We start from the raw sequence: 25487 nt of genomic DNA, 5'->3' as shown, positions 1-25487 counted from the left end.
GCCCTGCCAGGGTCCTGTCCAGCCCAAAGGATGCTGTGACTCTGATCCTACTCTGCAGCCAATAACTCCAGTGCAAAGAGCAGGACTGGCTATAAGATTCCTATAACAATTAATTGTCTATGAAGAAGGCACTTGATTGTCTATGAATTTGGCCTTTACTACTGGCCAGGTTTGTCCACAGAAACTGCATGAGATTTCCAATAGCCTAGGAGACCAATAATCATCTGCAGTACTTCAGGTGCAGTACTTCGTCTTGCGTATTTATCACAGGTAAGAATTTTTCACAAGTAATATTTAAAATCAAAATATAGTAGCTACAGATGCCATGTAAAGGCTTAGGCCCTTGATTTAACAAAATCTTAAAGGGCTGGATTTCACATTATTAACTTAAAGCAACTCATTCTAGCCACGAGACAATGCAGCTTTCATACCATTATTTGTCAGCTGCCTTCTGAAGGATTCGTAGACAAGTGACCAGGACAACATTCATCATCCCTGTGGTCCTGCAGATGGACGAACTTGTTGGTCTGCTACTTTTCATCATCTCAGAGAAAGCCAGTTCCAGAAAGAATATAGTCTTAATTTGCTGTCATCTCAAATAATTGTGTGAAATACTTAATAAGTTACAAAAAAACCAAACACTCATAAAAGTTATGTTTATGCCTGTGAGGAAGTTATAAAAATTTAAGTCAATGCTAATTTATTTATCATAACTTTATTCTCAGCAACAACAAAAAACTATGCTGAATATCATTTTGGTTCTAGGATAGATAAAATATTTTAAAATATTTATTTTGTACAAAGAGTAGACTTTAAAATACATTTCAACAAAGAAAAGCCACATAAGACATCAGCATATTCTTTTGTATTACTGTTTGACTAGAAATGATTTGAAAGCAAATACATTAAGGCAACAATAAAATGATAACTAGAAATGGAAGTACTTGGTTAAATAAATCTGTATTTTGCCACCATTCTTCAGCATGAGATGGTACCATACCTCCACTCACCAGCTCTATTTGAACTGAGTTACCTGACAACACGGATAGCAGCAGCAGACTTAAAAGTATCTCATGCTATATTTATTGTGAAAGCTAGAATAATTTTAAAGAAATAAAAATATTTTCTTCTATTCTGATGGATGCTTCTCCAACTCTAAATTTTTAAGACATCAGTATAATCAGGTTTCATTTTTTCTTGTTAAGCCTAACAGTTTCTTTACAGTTAAATACAGCCTGATAAAAATATACAACTTGATAAAAATTTAAAACCAGAAATATTACAAACATCCCAGTTAAGCTTCTGCTACAACAAGTGAATTCAGTGAGTGAAAGACTGGGACCTTGGAAGGCTGTGCGTAGAGGTGAGAAACAGATTCTTTAATACGGAACTTGCAATGTGTCCCTTCTATATGCAATTGCATGTTGTTTGGGAACATTCCAGGTCGTCAGTGTTCACTCCATAGAGATTAATAAGTTGAGGATGCACCCTGCAAAGGGAGGAAGTCAAACTTTATCAATTTCATTAACTCTTGCAATGGGTGTGCCACTTTTTGGGGGTGGGGAGGGAGAACAAATATGTATGAACTGCTATATAGAATAAAGTCAGGTGAATTACATTTTGACAATTCCTACAAGGTCATCTTTAGAAGTATATATTACATACCCTATAACATGATCTGCCTTTTATTTTACATACCAGACTTACTCTGAGCTCTGTGCCTTCAGCTAATCCTGTGTGCACTGCAGAAGAATGAGCCGCCGCCCATTTAATTCCATTGATAATCCTCCTATTGCCCTATGTATTCATAGTCTCTTTCTTAGATCCTAGACATGGAGACTATTCTCAAGCAGCACTAAGGTTCCCACAATTGAACAACTACATGTTTTTATTAACCTTACACACACTGCTTTCCAAGCAGGAATCCTTATCCCAAAAGGAGCTCCTCCCAGGAGTCACAGACCTTTATATACATCTGTTCTCCTCTAAGATACAGAAGGGTAAAGTAACAGGCAGAAGGGAAAGAAGAAGTGGAGCTGGAAGCTGATGAAGGAAGGAAAGGCCGTGTGGGTCATAACAAACCTTTCAAAAGATGGGCACAAGGCAACAGGGCAGAGGCCCAAACAATGGCAAAGGGGCCAGTCTGTGCAGTGCACAACAGCATTATTCTTAAAGCATTTACAACACCCCATTTTGGTGTCATCTGTTTTACACAGAGACGTAATACATTTAAGATTGCAGTACTAATCTGTTACACATATACAGTCCATAAATGTAATACTTGGCCTTACCGGACATGAACTTCTGATGCTTCTTTCATTAAGTCTCCATCTATATTCCAAGGGTAATTTCCTTCCGCAGAAGCGGCATTCAAATATGTATTTTCTTTGGCATCAAACCCACTTTTAAGCCTTGGTTGTACTTTCACTTCTTGAACTGTGTAGGTCTCAACAAAGGGAAAATTGAACTAAACCAAACACAGATATATATTAAATGAAGATGAAAGATAAAGGTGGTTGCTTAGCAACAAACTGGATTACTTGAAATTAAAAAGCTTGCTTTTTTTTTGTCTTAAGTAAATGGGAACACTTAACTCAAGCTTTGACACATGAGGCACTATATATTCCAGCTAGCATTTATAGATTAACATGCTATTTTTAATCCTAAATAGTGCCTCAGAAAAAAATGGTAGTGTTCCATTTGCATTCCCATATCAGACTTGCTCAATCTACAGGTGAGATGGTATATTTTGCACATGCCAAAACAACACATGCTTTCAGAATATGTGAAAGTCCAAGCAGATTTTTTCCAGTGCTCTGTTCATCATTACCAGTAATACTGTCCTGAACAAGGCTAGTTAGAATTCTAGTAAATAGTCAGCTTAAGTGTAAAGGAGGGTCCACATCTCCTTGTCTAATTTCTAACTACAAAGGCAGAAAAGCAAAGCCTTCCTCTAAAAGCATAACTGGAAGGCATAAACTATTTCCTAAATGCAGCTGTTTGTTAGTGCTGTCACATGGAACTGTCATCCACCTCTCCCCCAAACTCTCTGACTGTTGACGAATTCAAACCTCAACCTTCTTGTAAAAATGATTTCATGTAATCCTGAAACATTTGAATGAGTACTAGTGTGCTTAGGCTATGCATCAGGTCTTTAAGACAGCAATAAGGCACTGTGTTTGGATGCTTCGTTTTTCTCTTCAAAGACAGAATAATGACCACAATTTTGAAATGCAGTTCTGCAAACATTCATAACTAGATTGAATGCATACCTGCTAAAAATCAATGGTCACAATCCACTGCTACCAGCACAGCATGCAGTGATCTGCTGAAATTATGGACTTTACCTATTTCTGACAAAGAGTTGCATGATGCCCTCCCAGGCTGCATTCTTGATCTCTGCACTACACAAAATTTAAACACAGCATGCACTTCCTTTATTGTGGTGAAAGGGCTTTACACCCATAAAACTATGGTACAACACAAATACAATTTAAACCATAACAGATGGGCTGAAATAGGCTAATCGGTATTAGTCTAGTGATTTAAAAAAAAAAAAAAAAAACAACAGATAAAAAGGGGGCTAATGTATTCTGACAGGAAGCTAAGTCTCCTTATGAGGATGCTAACATTAACTCTTGCAGCATGTCTACCTTCACAATTAACTGTTCTTTTTATAATCACCAGAAAGATATTAACAGTACCTGATTTTTTATGCTGGTGTATCTTTTCAGATGTTTTATAAACTCTGTTCGAGAAGTATTTTGTACAACAATAAGAGCCATGCTTCCATTATTCAACCTGAAAAGCAGACCAATTTAGTTCCCAAAAGAAAATGCATTTATTTGGAAGTTTAACAGGCTCTCCAATAGTCTAGATTAAAAAAAAAACCAACAAACCAGCTACCAAGAGTAAGTTAATAGAATAGTCTCAATGTTTTTTTAAATCTTTGCCAACCCCCCCACCATAGATCAATATAAACTATGTAACTGAGGTTATTTAGCACCAATACATTCATAACATAGACTGTAATAATAGAATTGTACTCCCTTATCAATACCCATAATTTATGGAACATAATACATATAATTTAAAAAACCCTGCTTTTCTACTTAACAGATGGTTTTTAAACATTGAGGATCACAAATTTGTCTTTTTGCTTTTCTCTCCAGCAAAGTATAATGATTACCTTAAATACTATGAGGCAGAGCTTTACCAAGAAACCATTCCCATGATGCATACAAGCACATCCATGGGTTCATTCACCTCCTCCATTAACACTCATGCTGCCCTACAAAGATCCCGATCTTCAACTATGTCGCTATTCAAACTCTCTTAGCAGTTCTCAGTACAGTTCTACTTACACGTTTCACAAAGCACATAAAAGTTAAAAAACTAGCAAATTTTGTACAAGATAAAACAGTCATATTCTAGAGATTAATCAAGAAGAGACCATACAGCACAGATACTCCATGGTCCAAGGTATGCAGTTGCCATTGATATTTTAGCATCTTTGAAAATTTGAGTCAGACAATGAGCTAGTATCAATTCATAGATTCCCTAATGCAACCATACCTTGTCACAGAAGCTAACAACCTGAATCTCAGTGCAATCATGCCTAAATCCCATTTAAGTTAGAGACAAATCAATGTTCGACAAGAATATCTGGTGAACATGACAACCGCTGCTGTGATATAGAGATGATGTATTTCATATCTCCTGAATATATATATGTGTGTATGCATATATTTATTCAGCATGTATGCTTGGAAAATATGTTAAGAATGTTTAAAAGAAATATTTCCAGCCTACCGCAGATCCCTCCCCCCGATAGTTCTCTGGCTACTGAACAACTGCATCAGGAATGTTCTCAGAGTACGATACAGCACAATCTAGGAAGATAATCTTTACATAATCATTAAAGTCGTCACCTGGCATAGCATTACTTTGCTGATTTAGAAAACAGTGATGGTGAAATTGAAAAAGTTGCCTTCTTATCATATTTGCTGCAATAAAAGGGCACAGCAGGCTACTGGGCAATGCATTTGGCACTATGGTCTTTTCTCTTCAGAGATGACTAAGAATTTTCATTAATTCTCTTAAGTCCAATCTGCAGCAAAGCACACCACCTATGCTGTGAGTAACAAATGTTCCACATGGCTCACACAGCACAGACAGTTAAACTTAGCTTGACATGTTTTCGCAACTTTAGACTAGTATTAACTAGAGTTACAGGTAGCAGTCAAAGCTTTCATTCCACTTCAAATGTTTTCACGTGACAAAAACCTCTTGCAGAAAATAGGACAGAGTGAAGAAACATAGCTGAGTTTAGCTGATGCTTCCATAATGGGTCTTGAGTCTTTAACAATTAGTGCAGCATTTATGTTTCCCATATCGAAAAGCCTTACAGTCAGGATGCTATGAGAAATGAAGCACCTGTCTGAAGAGTCTAGTCTTCCTACCCTACTAGCTGACTGCACTCCTAAGAATAGTTTTAAAAAGAGAGGGGGGAAAAGGGATGTCCTTATATGAAAGGATAAGGGCATCCACTGAGCAACTACACTGTGGGAGAAACAGGCTCGTTCAAACCTGCAATAATTGCACGGAGTTGTCATAAAATTCCCTGTCACTGAGAAACAGGTGCCAGAACAGATGGAAAGAGAAAGCAAAGCTAAAAAAGAATAATTTCTTCAATTCTTGTCAGAATTTTTCTATGGACTGGTATATAACACACTAAGTGCTGAACAGAGTAAGTTCCTAAGAGGGGGCAGCATCAGGGCACTATCTTGAGGTATATGAATCTTAGCAGGACCTCTGTAGCAAAGAAAACTTCTCAATAAGAGTTCCATCAGAAACATTTGTTTCCACACTGTTTCCAAGAAGTCAAATTCTACCAGATCAGCCACTAATTTTGAAGAAAAATACTTGATCACTTCTAAGGCATATCTATTTTTACCTAATGATAATCAAATGAAACAAAACAGACTCATTCCCATAAACTTCCCTGAGTGTTGGGGTTTTTTTTAAATACACACACATATATATGAGTTTCTGCATTCTTTTTTGAGAGATTGTGTTGTATTTCATGTAGAACTACAAAGTTTGTACTTGCTATTCTGCTTAATCATCAACTGGATACATCAAGTACAAATATTTATCACCTGATAACTGTTTTGATCACCACAAAGCACACTCTCCACAATGAGCTAAAGGCAAAATGAGTCAATGTCAACAATCAGATTACATACTCATTTGTTTCCCAAAACCCTACATGTAGAAGCTGCATTTCCCAAGTTCAGGGGGAAAAAGAAAAAAAAGAAAAAAAAAGACAAATGTGAATTTCAGTTCTTCATAACAGGAGAAAGATTCGTACTTCATTTTTGCTGGCTGTAAAGCAGAAGGTGAGGAGCACCTTTATGTCTGAAAAAATAAAATCTAAGAATGAAGTTTCTACATATAGCCAAATCCTATGACAGATGACTGCTCGATGACTACTACTTAAGTCAGACTTGCCAACTAATTTAATCACAGCAATTATCCACTCATTATTCTAGTTAGACTGCTTGACCTTATTTGCCTGATCCAAAAACTGATTACAATTCCTGGGATTATAGAGTCTGCTGCAGTCCATGCTCCCTCCCCCATTCCAGAGGGACTAGACTACCTAAACACAGGCTCATATTCTCGGAAAAGCCAAGGTCTTAAGGTAAGATGTCAGAATTTATAGACATGACTAATTCTCTAAACCCCTACTGACCTCGTATTAGGTGCCAAGCCTCTTGGTGCCATTGAACACAGACAAGGGATTGCCATAATGCTCACATTCAGGAAGTGACCCTGAATTTTGTGCCATTGATCCTTGCTACCTAAATATAACAGAGTAATTCTATATTACTCCAAGTTTAACCAGCCACAGTATGCTTTTAAATAATCATAAAAGCAAAAACTCACCTTTTTTTTTTATTTTCTCTTTCTTCTTTCTAAACGGGTGGAAACATGTAGGTAAAATAATTTAAGGTCATTTTAGCATATTTAAACAACATCTACTTTAGAAAAAAAGTAAGATCTTAATGGAAGAAAGGATTAATGGAACTGAACAAACCAGTAATACTGAGTGGAAGACTGCTTTGTAACAAATCCTCTATAGTCTACAGGGAACATTTTACAAAGTGTCAAAGTTTGCAGCTGTCAAAATAATTTATTTTTTTTTAAGATTGTTTTGCCTGATGATCAAATTTGAACAAAATTAAGAATTTGTACAATTTTATCTTCAAAGACACGTATTTTTGTAGCTTTGGAATTTTTTCACTCTGTTTTACTTACCTGTCATTCTCATGAGAGTCTTCCTGTGGAATATGTAGAGGTAGAAATGATAATTCACATTCCTCTGGCCTAGAAAAGTATTGATATTTACTATCATGTAAACCAATATTCTGACTGCTAGACAGACTTTTATCCATGTTAAGATGATTTTAAGGAGATGCTGAATATACAGAATTTATCTCCTCTTTAACTTGTAAGAGGGATATACATCACATCTGAGTTAAATCTGTCTGCATTTAAGAAGTCAAGATAACTAAACTACTGTTGTCTAAATGAGAAATACTAGAAAAATGTAACAGCTCATGGCATACTTGAGATCTGCCAGTGTTTTGATAAAAGCAAAATCCTTCCGCTGATTGGAGGGCATCCAACGGTGTTTTTCAGCCAAAGCTAGTGTCCTTGCACCAAAACCAAACATAGCTGAGAACCCAAACCGCAAAAGCTTGCTTGGAGTACTGAAAGTACAGACATCTACTGGTTGAATATGTCCTAAAATTTCAAAGATAAAGATCAGAAATTACAAATAACATCTGTATTTCAAAGGGAATACAACTTACTATTTCTTTTTCACCTAATTTAGCTGTGGGTAAAATCTCCAGACTCTTCTTTTTTTAGGAAGTCAAGTTTTGCTGATAGAAACCAGAATCAATCTATATATAATCAAGACTCTATAAAAGTAGTCATCTGAACAATGTTCAGATGCTTCAAAATGTTAAAAAAGTTATGGCAAAAATTCAGCTACTTCATCAGGCTGCAAAGGCGCTGAGTCTTAATTCTATTCAAATTTTTAACAATTAGTATCAATCAAGGAAAATTTAATATTGCTACATAACTATTTGCAACCATTTCACCAAATATCTGTAATGACTGAACATTGTACTGGAGGAGATATGGGAGCTCTTAAATATAGGTTTTAAATTTATTTATGTTTACAGTTATAGAATTTAGACATCTAATTCTGTTCAAGATGGGGCATATAATTTTTTTCTGTAATAAAACCTGAGTGGTTTCCATTAGATTGAGTGTGTCTGATTAAAAAAAGACAGTTTTAGATTTTGCCGTAAAGGCTTGTGTATTACTATCCAAGAAACTGAGCAAAGGCTCTTCCACTGCTGACTGCAAGGTCTAGAAAATAGATACTCAAGATGGACATTCCCAATTATTCTCTTTTTTTATTTGAAAAAAACCCAAAAATGTATCCTAAAGAAAAATCGCTTTGAGAGGAATATTAACACTGCTCAGCTAAGTATTTGCTATTTCCTAAGACCTGACAATAAGGTTTGCACTAGCAATCTAGGTTTTCCTTTTAGCGTAATTACATTTTCACATTCAAAAACCTATTTATTGTGCAGACCAAATGGCAAATGATGCAGTTTTTTCTACTAATAAAGCTTTCTTATGGAAACTGTTAGTATTTAAAAGAAATGCACATGGAGCTAAAAAGATGAATGATACTTTCTCAGAAATATGACAATACTTTCCAGGAAAGTCCAATCCTAACCACTTCCTCAAGCTGAAAGTATTGTATATTTTCCTATTGTCTTCAGCAGGTACATTAAATTAAAATAATCAAGTGATTATGCAACCATGATTATGCAGCTGTGTGGTGCTTAGTTGCCGGCTGGGCTTAAACCACAGCAGAATCATTGCATAATAACACATACGGAGTAACACTATTCACACAATCGAATCTTGAAAAGGTTACTTTTTGCATTAAAAGAACATCAGTAATAGGACATGAATGCCAAAATCAGACATTATTCCATGGCAGTTTTTAGTTACCATAAGATGAGGTCCACGACCTTTGCTACTAAACTATACTCAAAGAATCATAACCTTTCCAGTACACTAAAAATCAGGATAGAATCATTTGGGTTTAAAGGTCTTACAACATAGTTTACAGTGATATAGCATAATGGTATGCCTTTATTAAACCACTGGTTATGGCAAACTTCTAAATACTGTGTCATTATTTAAAATCTGATAATGTATGTAAAAATATTTACCCATTACAATGTGCAATGTTGCAGTCACTGCATGCTTAATACCATAGAGAGTGTGGGCCAAAATATTAGCAGTACCTGCAAAAGCAAACATAAACTATTGTAAAAATGAGAGATACAGAATAGCAAGAAAAAACATATATGTAACATTTTTTGAATGAAGAAACTGAGACATTTACTACATTTTCAAAAAAAGAAAGCCTCCTCACAAATTACTTAGTCTTGGTAACAGCAGAAATGCTGAACAGTACAAATTAAAACCATTAAAACTTCCAGAGGTCTATAAAATCCTCTCTGCAAATTCATTCATAAGTGCCGTAAAAACCAATGGGGGTGGGGGAGGAAAAAAAAGCTTTGCAAAAATAGCCTTTTTTTTTTTTTTTTTTAAACCATCTCCCTAAAAATCACTTTTTCTATACATAAGTGCTGTACTGAGGAACTGTACTAGAAGGCAGATTATCTAAAAAAATATATTTGGGGAATATTTTTAAGTTGGAAAAATAATTTAATACTCAGCCAGCGTAAAACTGTACATTTCCCAGACAAAATTCTACTACATCTAGTGTAAGATAGCTGCTGTGCCTCTTGCAGGCTACATTTCAGATTCCTAGAAGCAATAGTGAATAAAATTAATTACTACACATCAGCTTTACATATAAGAACACATTAATGACTGAAAAACATCAAGAGAACGTAGAATTTGACGCGCATCTGACAAATCGTTGACTTGTATTCAGTGCATTAAAATTGTCTTTGTCATTGCCTGGACATTGGCAGACCAGTTGTACTACTAGCCACTAGATAGGAGAGATTAATTTATTTTGAAACAAGGGAATGAGTAGTAAATCAGCTGGTAAATAGAAAAAAAAATTCATGAACTAGCAATGTGAGCATGGAGTTGGAAGAGAGAGTGGAAAACTAGCTATCAGTTTGTAAATGAAAGAAGCACGGTTCTGGAAGCCCATGTTTGGTGGCGACTGATATGTCAAGTCACTTTACCTGTGTAAGAAACACCGATATACATGTAAATTTTGCCCTTCTGCTTTCATGGATAGGACATTGTGTATCTGTGTATCAGCTGACTTTTAAACATCAATTTATTTTAAAAATCCTGAACAAGAAATGGTTGTGTCTTTCCTAAATGGGTAGAGTTTTAACAGAATTTCATGTTGATTTTTCTCATTGATCACATCTCTGGTGTTTCTTAGTCAAGCAGCAGGGCCACAGGATTCACTTCCGCAAAAATAAAGAACCATGGCCTGCCACGAAGCAGGCAGAATATTGGGCTTCTTCATGTCACTAATTAAGGGATGACTAATTCAATAACAGGTTAACTAAAATAACAAAAATTACAAAAGAACAATTTAGAACCTAACATTCCATAAAGGAATGAGTTCAGATAGATTTTCAAATCATTTTCTTGTTGCTTGAATTATTTAATATGTTACAGCAGCAATAGACAATTCTGGATGCTAAATTTGCCTTAAGTTTTATGGAAGCATTTAAACTTGTCTTTCAAAAGCAAGGGAGAGAAGAGAGGAAAGGGAAAGACTATTACATTTCAAACCAGAGGCACTCAATTTTTAAACAAGCACTTTAAAAGCATCATGTATCAGACTGAAAAATAATGTTCACCCCAAAACTCTGCAACCTTTGATGTCACATTAGTGGTAGGAAAAAAATACTAAATTTGGAAAGACTGATGTACATAGTTACAAAGCTCTAAAGGCATCTTGTCATTCTTATTCAGGAGTATATGCTTCAATTTTTTTCAATAATTTATCTGAAAAAGAATTTGTAAAATAAGTGGGAGTTGTATCTCAGTGTCTCACAGAGCACCTGTTACATCCTCAGAGCACCTTAAGTCTCTGGAAGTAATTCAGAATACTCAGAACCTCATGGAAAGCCTTCATAACATCAGAGAGAAGCTCTGAGTAAGGCTCTCAAAGTTCCCACTATGTGAAGGAAGTAAGTGAGGTACATCTATTAAGATAACAGACCCAAAACATTCTTTGAAGCTTACATCTCCAGCGGTACATGGGAGAAACCAGTTTACGCACAGTTTTATTCTTTGAACAATTAAAAAAAAAACCACCCTAATTTAGTTCACATATTTCTCAGAATTTTATAGATGACTATACTATTAATTGTTTTCTCCTTTTCCTAAAAAAAAAAATGTTTAAATAAACCCATCAAATTGGGATTACGAAGTACTTCGAAGGAAGAATAAACTGACAACTTCAAAAACTAAATGCAAGTCTTTGCTTTTTTCTCCCAAAAGAAAGTCTCTCTACATACACTAACAGAAAGTCCAGTTTATTAAGAATATTACAATTTCAATCATTTACATGCAATAACTTATACCAAACAACTCAACTAAAACTAATTAGAAACTTTTCTTTCTGTACAATACACATAATAAAGGCAAAAATGTAGCTCTAGATACAATTTACTATACAAAATAGTGAGTTTTTCAATTCAGTGAACATAAAATACAGTTCTATAAGGAAATTTCAGGGACAAAAAAAAATAGGTTTGACCTAAAAACCAATTCTTTACAGAATAATACAAGTATACGCCCAACACCATTTCATGTTTGAATGACTTATGACTTTTAACCTCTAGATTCAACTAATTCTGCTTAGCCAGTGAAGCTAGCTAAAGAAGTAGCTCAAAAATACTCAAATATTTCCCTCAGTTGAATTTTTCCACCTCTTATCAACTTTTATGAGAACCTCTGCAAAACAAAGGAAATCACACACACAAAAAGCAGATCATTACAGGTCATGCAAATCATGTTTATTTCCTGTAAATTGACAACAGGGAAGTTATTCTTCTGAAAAAAATATTTTTCTTTGTCACTGAACATAAAGCTAATAAAAGAGCACAAGGTGGAATATACTTCTGAAGATCAGGCTTGGTATGTCTTAAAACTGGGATTCCTCATTTAAGTAAGAGTAATTTATCAATACAGATGGCAGCAAGATAACAAATGACCACAGCTGAAGTCAATACCAATCTTCATACTGACTTTAATGAGAGTTAAATCTCATTCTTACTAAACAGGATAGGCACAAGTAATTGCATCCTTCTCTTAAATCTGTGGAGCTCATTAACATTTGCAGAAGTAAACAAGGCAAAAGCACACCCTTTCATGACTCCCAGGAAAATAAAACAAGTTTTGCCTGTGTTCAAAAACATAAGTAACATGCCCACCCTTCCACAAGTTGAAGATCTAGAACGTGCACAGTTTTGCAGTAGTAAGTACCATCACCTTCTCTAAAAATCTCTTAATACTTGCCTAAGAGCATTTTGATGCCAGTAATGACTGAATAATGTATCTCATTACCTAGGTCCTATAGAAGCAGGATGCCACACACACACAAAAAGCTTATAAACAGAACCAAAACAATAAAAGTCATCATACAAAAATACTAGAATACAAGCTTTGCTGATTTACGTGGTGATTCAATAATGGTGGTTTTAATGCCATTATTCATCTTCCCAAGTAATCTAAACCTTTTTCTCCCCTATGAAAGCTCAGAATATTATTTACCAATAACAAGATGGTTCCACTGAACACTATCGTATTACTTCAGAGACTAATAGCCTTCTTTGATGCTCATGTATGGGCTTGCACACGTCACAGATTACTAACAGTCACAGTTTTAGATCTCACTCCAACTACTTAATTCACTGTAAAAAGGTTTCATCCATACAACTCCAGCATCTCTATCACCAGCATTTTTTTAAACAGAAACAAAGAAAATTTTATTATTCAAAAAATATAATTCTGTTAAAAATATTAACCCCTGCCATTACAAACAACTTCCTACAACCTCCTTCCTATGAAATGTGCAAAAGCATCACAGTAAGGACAAAGTATCTGCAGGTCATGTAAAGCATGACTGATGAAGGTACCAAACAGAAATTGTAGAGAAAAAAATTGTCCTTGGAAGTGCAAGCACTTCTGCAGTACAATTAACTTAATTAACCAGACAACATGAATATTCATAAGCCTGTTAATGTCTCCCCCATCCAAACAGATAAATGTGATGTAATGACTTCCTAGTCAAGCATAGCTAAAATTCTGATGAAAACTGCACCAACATTTTGGTTCTTTGCCTGAAATATCACAGAAATTAACAGTCCCTCAGTAATATTTTATTTTCTGAATTAATTGGAAATCATGAATTTATTTAAATGAACCATTTAGGACCAAAAGGTTCACAGCCATCAGATATAGATTGTCTCTTGTTCTCTAACAACTGGATAGCTTTTTTAATGTCCTTCCAGTCCCCCCTCCCCTTCCTCCCATTCCCTCTCCGTACAGTTTCTTAGCAGTAGTTCCCATAGCAACAAACACTCTTGCTAATGGCCAGCAGTACAACGCAGGCTTCCCCACATCTCATCCATTTGATCTGGACCAGAATAAGGCAGCTCAGTAGAGTGTTTTAGTAAAAACACACTCCCCTCTGGACCTTCCTCTTCAGGAGGTAAACTGTTTCAAGAGCAGCTCCTTCCCATCAAGTTGGCTGAAGCTTCAAAATGCTGTCTGAACTACTTATTATAGAGGCTAAAACCAGATTTTAAGCCACTCAGTGCTATTCCGTAAGACAATTTCTATTTTTACTCAGCTGGAGAATCCTGATAATTTGGTACAATGGATTTCAGGGTTGGGGGGGCAGAATTAATTGGCCATTGAGTTCCACCTTCTTCATGTGCACAAGTATCATACTTATCTGTTTCCTAACTGACTATTTTCTGGAATATCAATAATATAGAAATAAAATAACCTATAGATTATTTTTAAGAACCTACGAAGGAGTTTCCCACACTCTCAAGCTATAAATTGTTCTCACCCTCTTTTAACAAAGTCTATGGCATTCTGTGTAACAAGCTGTACAGCATTCTTTTGGGTTTACAAATCCTTTTTGATCATGACATATTTGTCTTAACCTGAAGAGAGTAAGCACTAATGATAAGGCACAGTGACCTAAGCACGCCCAAACAGCATGGAGTCAAGTGCTGGAGAGATTCAATTTCAACACCATCAAGATATTCACAGCAACTGAACTGATAAGTGATGGTCCAACTGCTGTACTAAAATTCATTTGCTTCATGTCTTTGAGATTACTGTATCTCTTACCAATACGTTTCCAAGGTTTTTATAACTTGGAAAAAAGCTAGTGTAATCTTGCATTTTTACAAGCAATTAGGCTCTGTCTTAATGTTGCTTTGTAGAAATGCAAAGCAAGTCAGAGTACTTAAAACCTGCTTGATCAGTTCGGAAGCGACGCGCTCCTTTTTTTGTACAAAACTGAAAACGATTTGCTGTTCACCTGGCTGCAGGAATTTTCTTCTTCAGTAGTTAAAAACATCTGAGAAATTACAGCAAGTAATTCCATCAACATCCACACCAGAGGATAGTGTCCACACAAAAATACCCCTCCTCTTTTAAAGAGAAGTGATTCATATACTAGTCCAGAATCAACTCTGCTTGTACTAATTCTAGCTAAGCCTCCCTGCCTGGCCCAAGTTATACTCTGAGAAGGGCAAATACAAAAATTGGGTGAAGAAGGGACACCCCACCCCACCCCCCCCAAAACAAACAAAACCCCAAAAACATCCACACCACAAGATGCAAGTACAAGTTAATAAAGGAGCAAGAGTATTTTTCAAGAGAGATGCATACATTTTCCAGTTTGTAGAAGTAAAATAGAGAGAAAGCAGTTTTGTGTGCACAGTTGTTTGTTTGGGTTTTTCTATATAATCCACAAAAGTATTCCTGGAACACCATTTCAAAAGAGACCGTCAGCATGAATCCAATTGAGAATCCTGCCAAGAAAACTGAATAGAGAGGCAAAACAGCATGGCTTATATTAAGGAAATTCTAGAAAACAAAGTTTTCATTTAGTATCATTTCTGGCAGCAAATAAGGGCAAAACTTGATCTTTCCATGGATCAGCTGAAAATTACTTTCGTTTTCTTCTTCCTGAGCTTCTTCCTTTAGGCAAAGGGCTCATCTGTGCCATTACTATAAATTATCATAATGATTTAAAATCTAGTAATTTGTAATCAATCTCAATCACTAATTTAGGACATTTATTCAATAGCTCCCTTAAGTAACTGAAGCTTTAGCACCAAGAACTGCCTTTGGTAGCCAAAACTGTAAAACATGCCAGAGGGACTTAAAACAGATGACTTACAAAATGTAACAATACCTTTTAGTCTCACCTGCTGGTATTACTCCAAGAGGAACCGGTGCTTTAACAGGTGTTGGTATGTAGTCTGTGTCTTTTCCAGCATCTATCTGGGCTTTAAGTAGTAGGCCATGAGCAACTTCACTGACAGATCCGTCTCCACCAACACAAACTACCCTATTACAAAACAAAAATGCTAAACAGTTCAAAATAAACTCTTCCGTAGCTGAGCAAACAAGTGGAAGGAAGCTATCGCACACCATATACATAATGATATTTCAAATAGCTAAAACACGTTCTTTAAGAACAAGCTAGGGCTTCACTGTCACATCAGTGAATGTTAACTCACAAGATATAAGCATCCTTATTTCTGCTTTCTTCTGAGTAGGAGTAAATATATTTCACAACTTAAAGTATTTCTTACCTTATCATGCGTTATGCACGTGAACTGATCAGATGGAAGAATAAAGCACATGCTCAAATGCCTCAGTGGAAAAGTTCTTTAAATCTTTCAATGCTGACTCACACAAGCATTCCAATGCTTTTTAATTGCCCTTATAATAACAACTTGCAAAATATTACAATAAAATCAAAAATACTTGAAAAAGCTAATCCACACACTGTGCAGGCAGTTGAGGGATTTAGCAAGGTATAAAACCTTAGTGCCAGCAATCCTTTGCATGAAGATACTTAATCACTGCTTTTGGAGCATGTAATTAAACTCCCACCTGCTGTGGCTATAGAGAGGAATGCATTTGTCTGTAAAAGCTCTGTCATAGCAAACATCTTTTTTTTTTTTCCCCCCTGTTTTTGTTTATTTAAGTAACTATTAAAGTGATTCTCCAAATTAGTAATGTTTGAAGGTTAAATGTTTTTAAGGTAAACACATTTTAATGATAAAAATAGTAATATTACCCTCCAAGCATTTATAATATAAATGTCAGATTTACATTAGGATGCACTTACTTAAAATATCCTTTTTTCATGTATCTATATGAATGCAGTTGTGAAACTATGTCCAATAATTCAACTAGATAAAACTAGTAAGTTCTTTATAAGAAAATACTCATCATGTTATTAATGTTTAAATCAAATTATGTCAGCTCCTTTTACATTTTTCTTCAGTTCCTATTATTATTTCCCAGCTATTTTTTAATTTCTAAATTTTTACAAATGTTTCCTCTATCCAGCTAAACACTGCCCACATTTTAAAAAAGCGTCTATAGCAGAAGTTTGGAGCGCATTTTCTTCCTGCTCGTAACCAGGAGTCATCTCCTGTCTTTTGTCTCATTTTTGGTTTAGATTGGTTTATTCCTAGGCTTAAAAGTTTCTGCCACAGCAGCAAAAATAGTTAATCTTCATAGTCTGATAAATTGTACACCTGGAATGACTTATGTGGATTGTCTTCTGGCTATAAAACTTTTGAAAACAGATATATTTTCTACTGATTTAGGGGGGCTGTGTTTGTTGTTATGGAAAATAGATGAAGAGTCCAAGGAATAACATAAAAATGCTGCTAACTCTAATTTTTATTAATTTAGCATTAATCATCAAGAGTTGCCTTTTTGGCTGGAATAGAGATACCATCAGGGATGAGGGATTCCAAAGCTAATCAGTGAGAACCTGCTACGCATAAGGAGTAGAAAGTCTCGAGCAAACAGATTGGCCCAAGACCTTGAAGAGGGCTTCATAGAGGAATAAACATCTGTCTAACCATCAGACACAAGTTTCTCAATCAACTATTCAGTAAAGTCTGACTAACCCAGGCTACTGTAAACAATATCCATAATTGCTTACGCCCCTTATTAGGGAAGAAATACATGGATGCATATCATGTGTTTCTGCCACCGTACAAACAAGAAAATGAAGCTGAGATAGCAGCACGACAAATGCACTCACTCCATTTGTCACCAACACTTGGCCCCAAGGCAGGGTAAAAAAGCACACTGCCAAGTTGGCAAAGTACCTAAATTTCCAGTGTCGGTAAGAAAGAAAAAAGTGGATAGGAAAAAAGGTGGAGTATATGAGATACACGACATATGCCTATGATCTTGCAAAATGGAGTGGGAACTGGCAAAATCAGAGAAAAGAAACAAACAGCTTTGACAAAGAATTAAAACATAGCAGTATTGCTTACAGAAAGCGCTGAGATACAAACTTCCAATTTACTACTGCAAATCACAAGCTTCAATTTATTTCACATGCTGTTTAACATGTAAGGAACCATAACTCACTCTGAGAGAAATTCAAGATCAGAAATTGTATGTTGCTATACCGCTTACCTACTGTAATGAATAAAAAACTATTGTGTTTTGCCCTTTATACATTTTTACCTGAATTAGCTTTCAGTCAATGTGAAACAGGCAACACTTGAAAAGCACAAGCTGAGTTAGAGCAGCAGACTAATGCACACAGGCATGGCTTTCAGTCCACACCTAACTCACCTCCAGTCGCTTCCAAGCTTGGGCAAGGCAGATCAGGTCTACGTGAACTCTGCCGTGTAGAAATATCACAAAAACTACCTTACCTTTCACCACCATGTATAGTGCCTTCCGCATCTAAAAGGAGGTACAGAAATGCTATTCTATTTTCTAAACAGGGAACTAAGTGGCAGATACAGTATCTGCCTTGAACAAAACCAGAAAGACAGAAAGCCAGGGCAAAACAGGAAAGAACTGAGGCCTGCCAAGTCACAAGCAATGCTGCACAATAAACAGGTAAAACTTCCCGAGACTTAATCTCTTTTCACTATTTCCATTATGTCAGGTGGCTGCTAGAATTACTAAAAGCCTGATTTTTCATCAGTAGGACAATTTCACTGTTGTGGAGTTAATTTTCAATTCAAACCAGATCCCGTACTTTTTCTGTTTTAATTTCCAATAAACCAAAATTGTCATTGAAATTTTATTTGGGAAACACTGAGGTGGTTTTGAGGGCCTATAAGATATTTATATCTATGGCAAAAAGTCTTAGGCTAGACAGCAATGAGGAAGTCACAAAGGACTTCACAGGAACATAATCAGAAGTACACCATAAGCCTTTAAACAATTTGAAAAAGAAAATCCCGATTTAAAATATTCTCTTCCTGTTCTTAAGAACAAATCTAAAGCTAATGGACACAAGAGAGACTAGTGATGTTTTTTAGCTTTCTTTTTCAAAATATCAGTCTTATAGCATAATATGAATGCTGATCTCATCCTATCACTCTGTAGATTTTACTTGAAAATAGCAGTTAAGACATCTCTAGGTACATCAGTGTACAGAGTTACCCTTGCAACCCATATTCCCTATGATTTTATATCAAAAAGCATCCCAAGTTAGATATTTAATAGGATGTTTTTCTGTATTGTGCTTTACTGAACGAGTACATAGATGGATGCCAGGCTATTTGAGAAGTTATAAAATCCATTTTTCAAACACTTGAAATTTCATTTTTGCTCATAACCTCTGATAATAAAAGCTACTTAATTTCCACATGAGGAAAAAACCCCCACACTTAGCTAACTTAGAAAGGACAGGTATCTCTTCACCTCAGAAATCCTGTCATCATATTGACTTAAGGGTTATTTTTTTCCAGTGTCTTCTGTACCTGTTTGCCCTTAGTTCTGGCTACTGGAGAGAAATCTCACAGGGAAGTACTCCAGTGACTCTACCCAATGATGAAGATGATACAATTCAAATATGACTCAGAGTAGAAAGGATTTCTGCAAGAAGATACAACCCTTCTCTGTCTTCATATCTGTTTCCCAGGACAAACTGGTTCCCCAGCTGGCACCCCAAAAGGCGTGTCTTATTTGGAAAGAAATTATCCTCAGAATCTGGAGTACATAGATACATTTTCAGATATATTTTCTCACCTAACTCTGTGAGTTTCTAGAACTAATAGAAATTGATTAGACTATAAAACACTATTTACGCCTTCCTGTATGGCTCACTGCATATTCTAATAAGAGTTGTAAGAATGCTGCAAGACTTCCACAGTATGCAAAACTGTTCTTATATATTATTGAATCTTATTATTGAACGATTAATGTAAAAATACCAGAGACTGCAGGATTAATCCATATAGCAAGGTCATTAAAAATGATTGAACAAGCATTTTCACTCTTGACTTCAAGTAAGTTTGAATGATTTAATTTTTTTGATGGAAAAAACATTCAAGCTGCTTTTAGACAAAATGCTCTCCTTAAGAACTATTTGAATGGATAGTGTGAAATACAAGGCATTTGTGCCATTCTTGCAAATACAGAGACTGAAGCTTTCATGAAGTATATTTAAGAAAGCTTTATGTTTCTTTACCATTATTTATGAATCTAAAATACATACCTATTGTCAGTAAGTAATAAAAACCAAAGCATCTAATGAGAACTGATTTTCTCAGGCTTAATATATATGTGAAACAGAGTAACTCATTAAATACCTACCAGCATAGTTTTGGCTGGAATACAAACAAAAACTATGTGATGAGGTTTACTAACATTTATTGTCACTAACCAACTTACCCGTCAAATGCCTGGAGTTCACATTCTTTAAGTACTGAGAGAGCATGTCCTTCATACTCAGTTACTGTGGAAAATAACAATATTTAATTATCAGAAGATTAGATAATTTAAAAGGGTTTTTTAACTTTTTGCCTTTCTAACATAAGGAACATAGAGTAATTAACTACAAATTTTAAAAAAAAAAATCATTAAATGCATTAAAAGTATAAGAAGGTATGTTTTACAGTTACACTGGCTAAAAGGCAAGACACATTAAAACTCAGCTGCCATCAGACGCATGACTATTTAGTGCATTTAAATTCAGAGAATTAGAGAATATGTTTGTTGCATCAAAATACAAGTTTTAGCATTGACACAGTTGGTAAACTTCAGGAAAATGTAAGCATATCCTCAGTTAAGACTGAATTATTTCAGTATCAATCAAATTTAATTGCCTTTGTGTTAGGATATGCAAATTGCTAAATCAAAAATATGAGGAGTTAAACACAGAAGTATGAAATCAAGCCAAATACCAGTGACAACAGAATATAACACAGAGGAAGGTGGCACAAGTATACACCAGAGTTCATAGCCTCTGGAGGAAATGAATCTGTCACTCTACATTGATGTCTCTGTGTTTGTTGATACTCTATGTAGTACTGTAAATGCCAGTGAAGACAGGATAAACTGGCATACTACAGATGGCACAAAGCATCATAACTACATTTAGCATTTTCTAGGCCAGCTTTGCCAGAAGAGACAGCCCAGCTGCAGCCACCCATCAAAGATTTTTGCTGACTGACATGACACTTGCAGATGGATTTTTTGTGTAAGAATGTGCATCATTATATGCAAAATTACATTAATCTTTCATGCTTGTCTGTCCCTGATGCTGGCATAGTTCAGGGCTTTTCTCCAGTGTTTCTAAACACTGTTAAAATTATTAGTCTTGGTGTCTAAAACAATCATTCCGTATCTGTACCTGTTATAACAGTATTTCTACAGACTATTCAAATGCTGCTTACAAGAACTGAAAACACCCCTCTCACTCCCTATATATTACATCTATACATACACAAGAATGTGTGTATATATATATTGTGAGTGTATATATAACTTTTTTTTTAAGAAAGAAAACAAAATCAAAATGAAAGTGATAAAATTTTTACACCTTACACTAAATAGTTGTATATCAGCATATAACTTCAAAACCTCCCAACCAGTATTAGCAAAGTTCTAGTGCTTGGTGTTTTGGAAATTCTTAATTAAAAACTAGAGTTATTTTGATTATATCAAAGGCAGAGAATTATCATTTTGCTACAGAAATACCTATCACTATAATAGCTGTCAGGAATAATTTACAGAATTTACTTTCATGCAGGACCTCTTCTGGAAGATCAAAGCACAATATTTAAGCTATTGTACTGTTTTGCTTTTACCGATGGGAACTATCCTTTTATCATTACCTGTAGTTTGTGAAAAAAGTGACCAATAAAACTGTGCATCATGCAAAAAATGTAAAAACATTCAAATATCTTAGAATTGCTTAACTGTGAAAGAAACTCTTCCCAAGAAAACATACAGCTGGTTACCAGGTTAAGTGCCTTTTTAAATGAACATGATGATATTTAGAAAGTTATGAGTACAGTCTAAATAAAATGGTACAGTAAATAAGATTTTATTTTGTAAAAGAAAACATGCTCAGTGGTTTCCTAATGTAATGTATGTAAGTTATGATTACTATTACAAAATTAATTCACTCAAAGAACAAGGACATGAAAATAAAGAGGACTCCTGTCTACAGATAAATCAATAAAGGCAATAAAAATGACTAGTGTAAACCAGATTGAAGGGGACTATATCCTCTTTGCATTTAATAGCTTAAGTTTGGAAATTATATAGGAAGACTACTGCAAGGCTTAATGCTGGGGATCATTCAAGGAATTTAAAATGTGATGGGAGAATGACAGAGGTACACAGCACCTATTTTGAAATGTTGTGACAAAAAGGCAATGAAAAAATGAAGTTTCCAGGGAAAACATCATAAGAACATAAAGAAAAATCAATCAAGTAGGAAAAAAAAAAAAAAAAAATCTAACACAGACATAAAAAAGACCATGTCTAGAAAGTTTTCCGCAGGCTTGACAAGCTCCAGAGAGACATGTAAAAGTCACTCTGATAGCTGTAAAAAAGCTAAATGTTTGAATATTTGGTTGTGTTCGAATTCAGAGGGAAAACAAACAAACAAACAAACAAACAAAAAACCCACAATAAATTTTGGTAAGAGGAACAAAGAGCTTCTTTCACCTTTGAGAAGGATTCAGATTACATATTTGGCAAAAATATTATTTAGTGCTTTTTTCAACCATTTCTAATGCACAATTGAAAAAGTTTTCCTTTTTCAAGGACATTTTGTTCCCAACTTGTAAATTCCAGTACACATTTAGGTTCAAGTAATAGCATTCTGAAAGAAGTGCACTGATAGTGAACCTCATTTGAACAGAGTCACACATAAAGTATTTTGGAGTAACACCCCGTCTCTTGTAGCCAAAAAGAAGCTAAGGGTTCAGCCTCTACATATAGAAAAAGCAACATATAATTAGTCCAACATTTTAAAACGTGGGACACTTCCATATGACACATATAAATACTGGCACTCGTGTCACAGACTAATGTCAATAGGATTAAAATTGCTAATGATCATAACAGATTAACTGGTGTTGACACTGGATGAAAAAAAATTAATGTTATTTACTGTATAGTGAGTTTAAACCAATGTTATTTGTCCAGTTCTTAATCACTCTTTTCCTTTGTGATTCTGCCCTAAAAATGGGGGTGTGGGGAAGACTGTTGTTTTTGCCTAAACATCCAGCTTGTAATTGTGCATAAACAGAAGCAGAAGAGTCAAAACTAGGAAGAGAAGAGAGACAAGCTAGGAGCCTGTTGGGGTTACCTGTGTTTATTTTTCTTTAGTATGTGTAAGATTTTGCAAGATAATAATATATTTCTAAAATACTAGCTCCAATTATCAGTATTTGCCAGTACTTGTAGGCATCCCAAATGTGGAGCGAGCTTTTGCTGAACTGGATTTTTAGAAGAGCTACCATTCTTCTCCTAATAGCCATATCCCAGCTGCAGCACTCAAGATTGCCAAACTCTTAGAAGACTGTATAAAGACAAGTTTTTAAGTATTGCTTAGCCTTAACTACAGTTAAAGTACTGCTTCAGTTTAAATTTGCTAATTCCCACTTTCTACTGCACTAAGCACTTCAGAGAATTGTTTATTCCATGTAACCCAAACCAACAAAACACAATCCACTCTTTAAGACCTTTGGTTAATTTCACTCAAATTAATACATCTGTAGTGTGCAAAGTAATTTGGCAAAAAAAAGAAAACCCTACCAAATTTAAAGATAATAGGAGAAAGTAAGTGCTCCTTCAGAACTCACTTATTTACATACATGCCTTTTGACTGCTGTATATCCTTAAGTAGGAGATAATACCTCCACTCCAGACTTCCAAATAAAAAAAAAAGTTTATTCCAGCAGAAGTTACAATGAAGAATAAGATCTGTCAAGCTTGATCACATAGGAAGCAACAGCCAGCTACCAAAATACAAGATTGGATGAGGAGAGCTCTGTCTTTCAGCACTCCGCCGTCAAAGTTCGCTGGGCTTGGGGTTTTTTTTAGTGACCTGCAAGTCTTGCATTGTGTATGTGCTGGAAGCAAATTTGCTTTAAGATTTTTGTGGACAATGAATTTTAAGCTTTAAATATGTTTATGTGAAAAGTAAAACTATCTAACTATAGTTACTATAGTAACTATAAAAGTAAACTATCTTCAGTGTAAAGATTGTACAAAAGCCTTCAGCTTTTACTACTTAACACACCTTTCTACACCACTATGTATGCAAATATAGGCCATGTTTCAAAAAAGCAGTAACAGTGAGATGCACACTCCAACTTCACAAAATCCAAAACAATTATGGGAAGAAAAAAACCTGTTCAATTCACTTGAAATGAGGCACTTAGTTTTATTAGAAGATGGTACCTGTAGACAGGAGTTTCACTCATGACCCACGCTCACTCCTCCTTTATTTTTTTTTTTAAATGCATAGTTCTTAATTATTTAGTTCTCCACTAGCATTTAAAACTGTTATGTAGTTTTCTCATTTTGCCTGTAGGAGGAGTGTTAGGCAGCTAATAAGCACAATACCATTTGGACATTGCCAAAATAACCTTATTTTAAGGATAAACCATTAAACAGTCAGCTGGCTAAAACCAAAATTTTCTTTTCAAAATTTAAAAGAAAAATAATTTAAAAATTAACTTTAAACTGGTTTTATTCAATTAGGAAAACTGTTTTTAAAACCACTATAAATTATATTCATAGCTTATATTAAATTCTAGTAATTAATCTAAAAAACTATTGATACCGATTTGACTTATTAGTTCAGCTTTAGAATTCCCGGTGACATTATGTAGCTAAAAATGTAATCTTACACAGGTTAATGATAATGCTGCCTTTAAGAGAGTCTAACAAACAAGATTTTGTTCACAGTAAAGATAAAAGAAACACTAACCAGTAGTAAGGAATAAAATTTTAAAAAGGTAATTTTCTTTAAATTGTTGCTTAATGTAATAACTAATTTAATAATATGACATAGTCAGTCATCTGCAACTAAGGTCTGCATGACAAAAAAAACCTTCTTACAAAAAAATTGTGACCAAACAAGGCTAAGTTTAATTTCTAAGAAGACAGCATTATTATTAATCTCTTTACACTATTGTCTATGCCTTGCAGGTGAAAATATGTCTGTAAGAATCAACACTTATATAAAGCTGCTCACATACCCTTATCAATTAAGGAAAGTTAAGAAATTATCACTACAGAATTCTAACATGGAAAATCTTTTTCACACTTTGTGCCGCAAGTGAAACCGCTGAGGAAAACGACCAGCCTGGCTGAACAGGGAGCTTTTGCTAGGAGTCAAGAAAAAAAGGAGAGTTTATCATCTCTGGAAGAAAGGGTGGACAACTTGGGAGGAGTACAGGGATCTTGTTAGATCATACAGAGGGAAAATTAGAAAGGAAAAAGCTCAGCTAGAACTAAATCTGGCCACTATCGTAAGGGACAACAAAAAATGTTTTTATAAATATGTTAACAGAAAAAAAAATCCCAAGGAGCATATCTATCCTTTAATGGATACAGAGGGGAACGTAGCCACCAGAGATGAGGAAAAGGCTGAGGTACTTAATGCCTTCTTTGCCTCAGTCTTTAATAGTGAGTCCAGTTATCCTCAGGGTACTCCACCCCATGAGCTGGAAGGTGAGGATGAAGAGCAGAATATACCCCCCTTAATCCAGGAGGAAATAGTTAGTGACCTACTATGCCATCTGGACACTCACAAATCTATGGGACCTGATGGGATCCATCCAAGAGTACTGAGGGAACTGGCGGAGGTCCTTGCCAAGCCA

At 35.2% G+C, this 25487-nt stretch overlaps 1 protein-coding gene across 1 annotated transcript in view; it reads right to left on the bottom strand.

Annotated features, from left to right (window-relative positions):
* Nucleotides 1–1277: 1277 nt before the first annotated feature.
* CERKL (ceramide kinase-like) overlaps nucleotides 1278–25487 on the bottom strand; it is a 60616-nt gene continuing 36406 nt past the window's right edge. The window contains exons 4-13 of the mRNA XM_010569276.1: nucleotides 20032–20095; nucleotides 15564–15706; nucleotides 9330–9404; nucleotides 7635–7812; nucleotides 7324–7392; nucleotides 6952–6980; nucleotides 6758–6866; nucleotides 3705–3801; nucleotides 2292–2467; nucleotides 1278–1489 (exon numbers count right to left, since the gene is read on the bottom strand). Of these exons, the coding sequence (XP_010567578.1) occupies nucleotides 1408–1489; nucleotides 2292–2467; nucleotides 3705–3801; nucleotides 6758–6866; nucleotides 6952–6980; nucleotides 7324–7392; nucleotides 7635–7812; nucleotides 9330–9404; nucleotides 15564–15706; nucleotides 20032–20095 (1022 nt within the window). The 3' untranslated portion in view covers nucleotides 1278–1407. The remainder of the gene's footprint in view (nucleotides 1490–2291; nucleotides 2468–3704; nucleotides 3802–6757; nucleotides 6867–6951; nucleotides 6981–7323; nucleotides 7393–7634; nucleotides 7813–9329; nucleotides 9405–15563; nucleotides 15707–20031; nucleotides 20096–25487) is intronic.

This window comes from Haliaeetus leucocephalus, unplaced genomic scaffold, assembly GCF_000737465.1.
Source record: "Haliaeetus leucocephalus isolate CR32 unplaced genomic scaffold, Haliaeetus_leucocephalus-4.0 Scaffold1, whole genome shotgun sequence".
In the NCBI taxonomy this organism is placed as follows: domain Eukaryota; kingdom Metazoa; phylum Chordata; class Aves; order Accipitriformes; family Accipitridae; genus Haliaeetus; species Haliaeetus leucocephalus.
The sequence above is the reverse complement of the archived record's forward strand: the minus strand, read 5'-3'. Positions and strand labels throughout refer to the sequence as shown.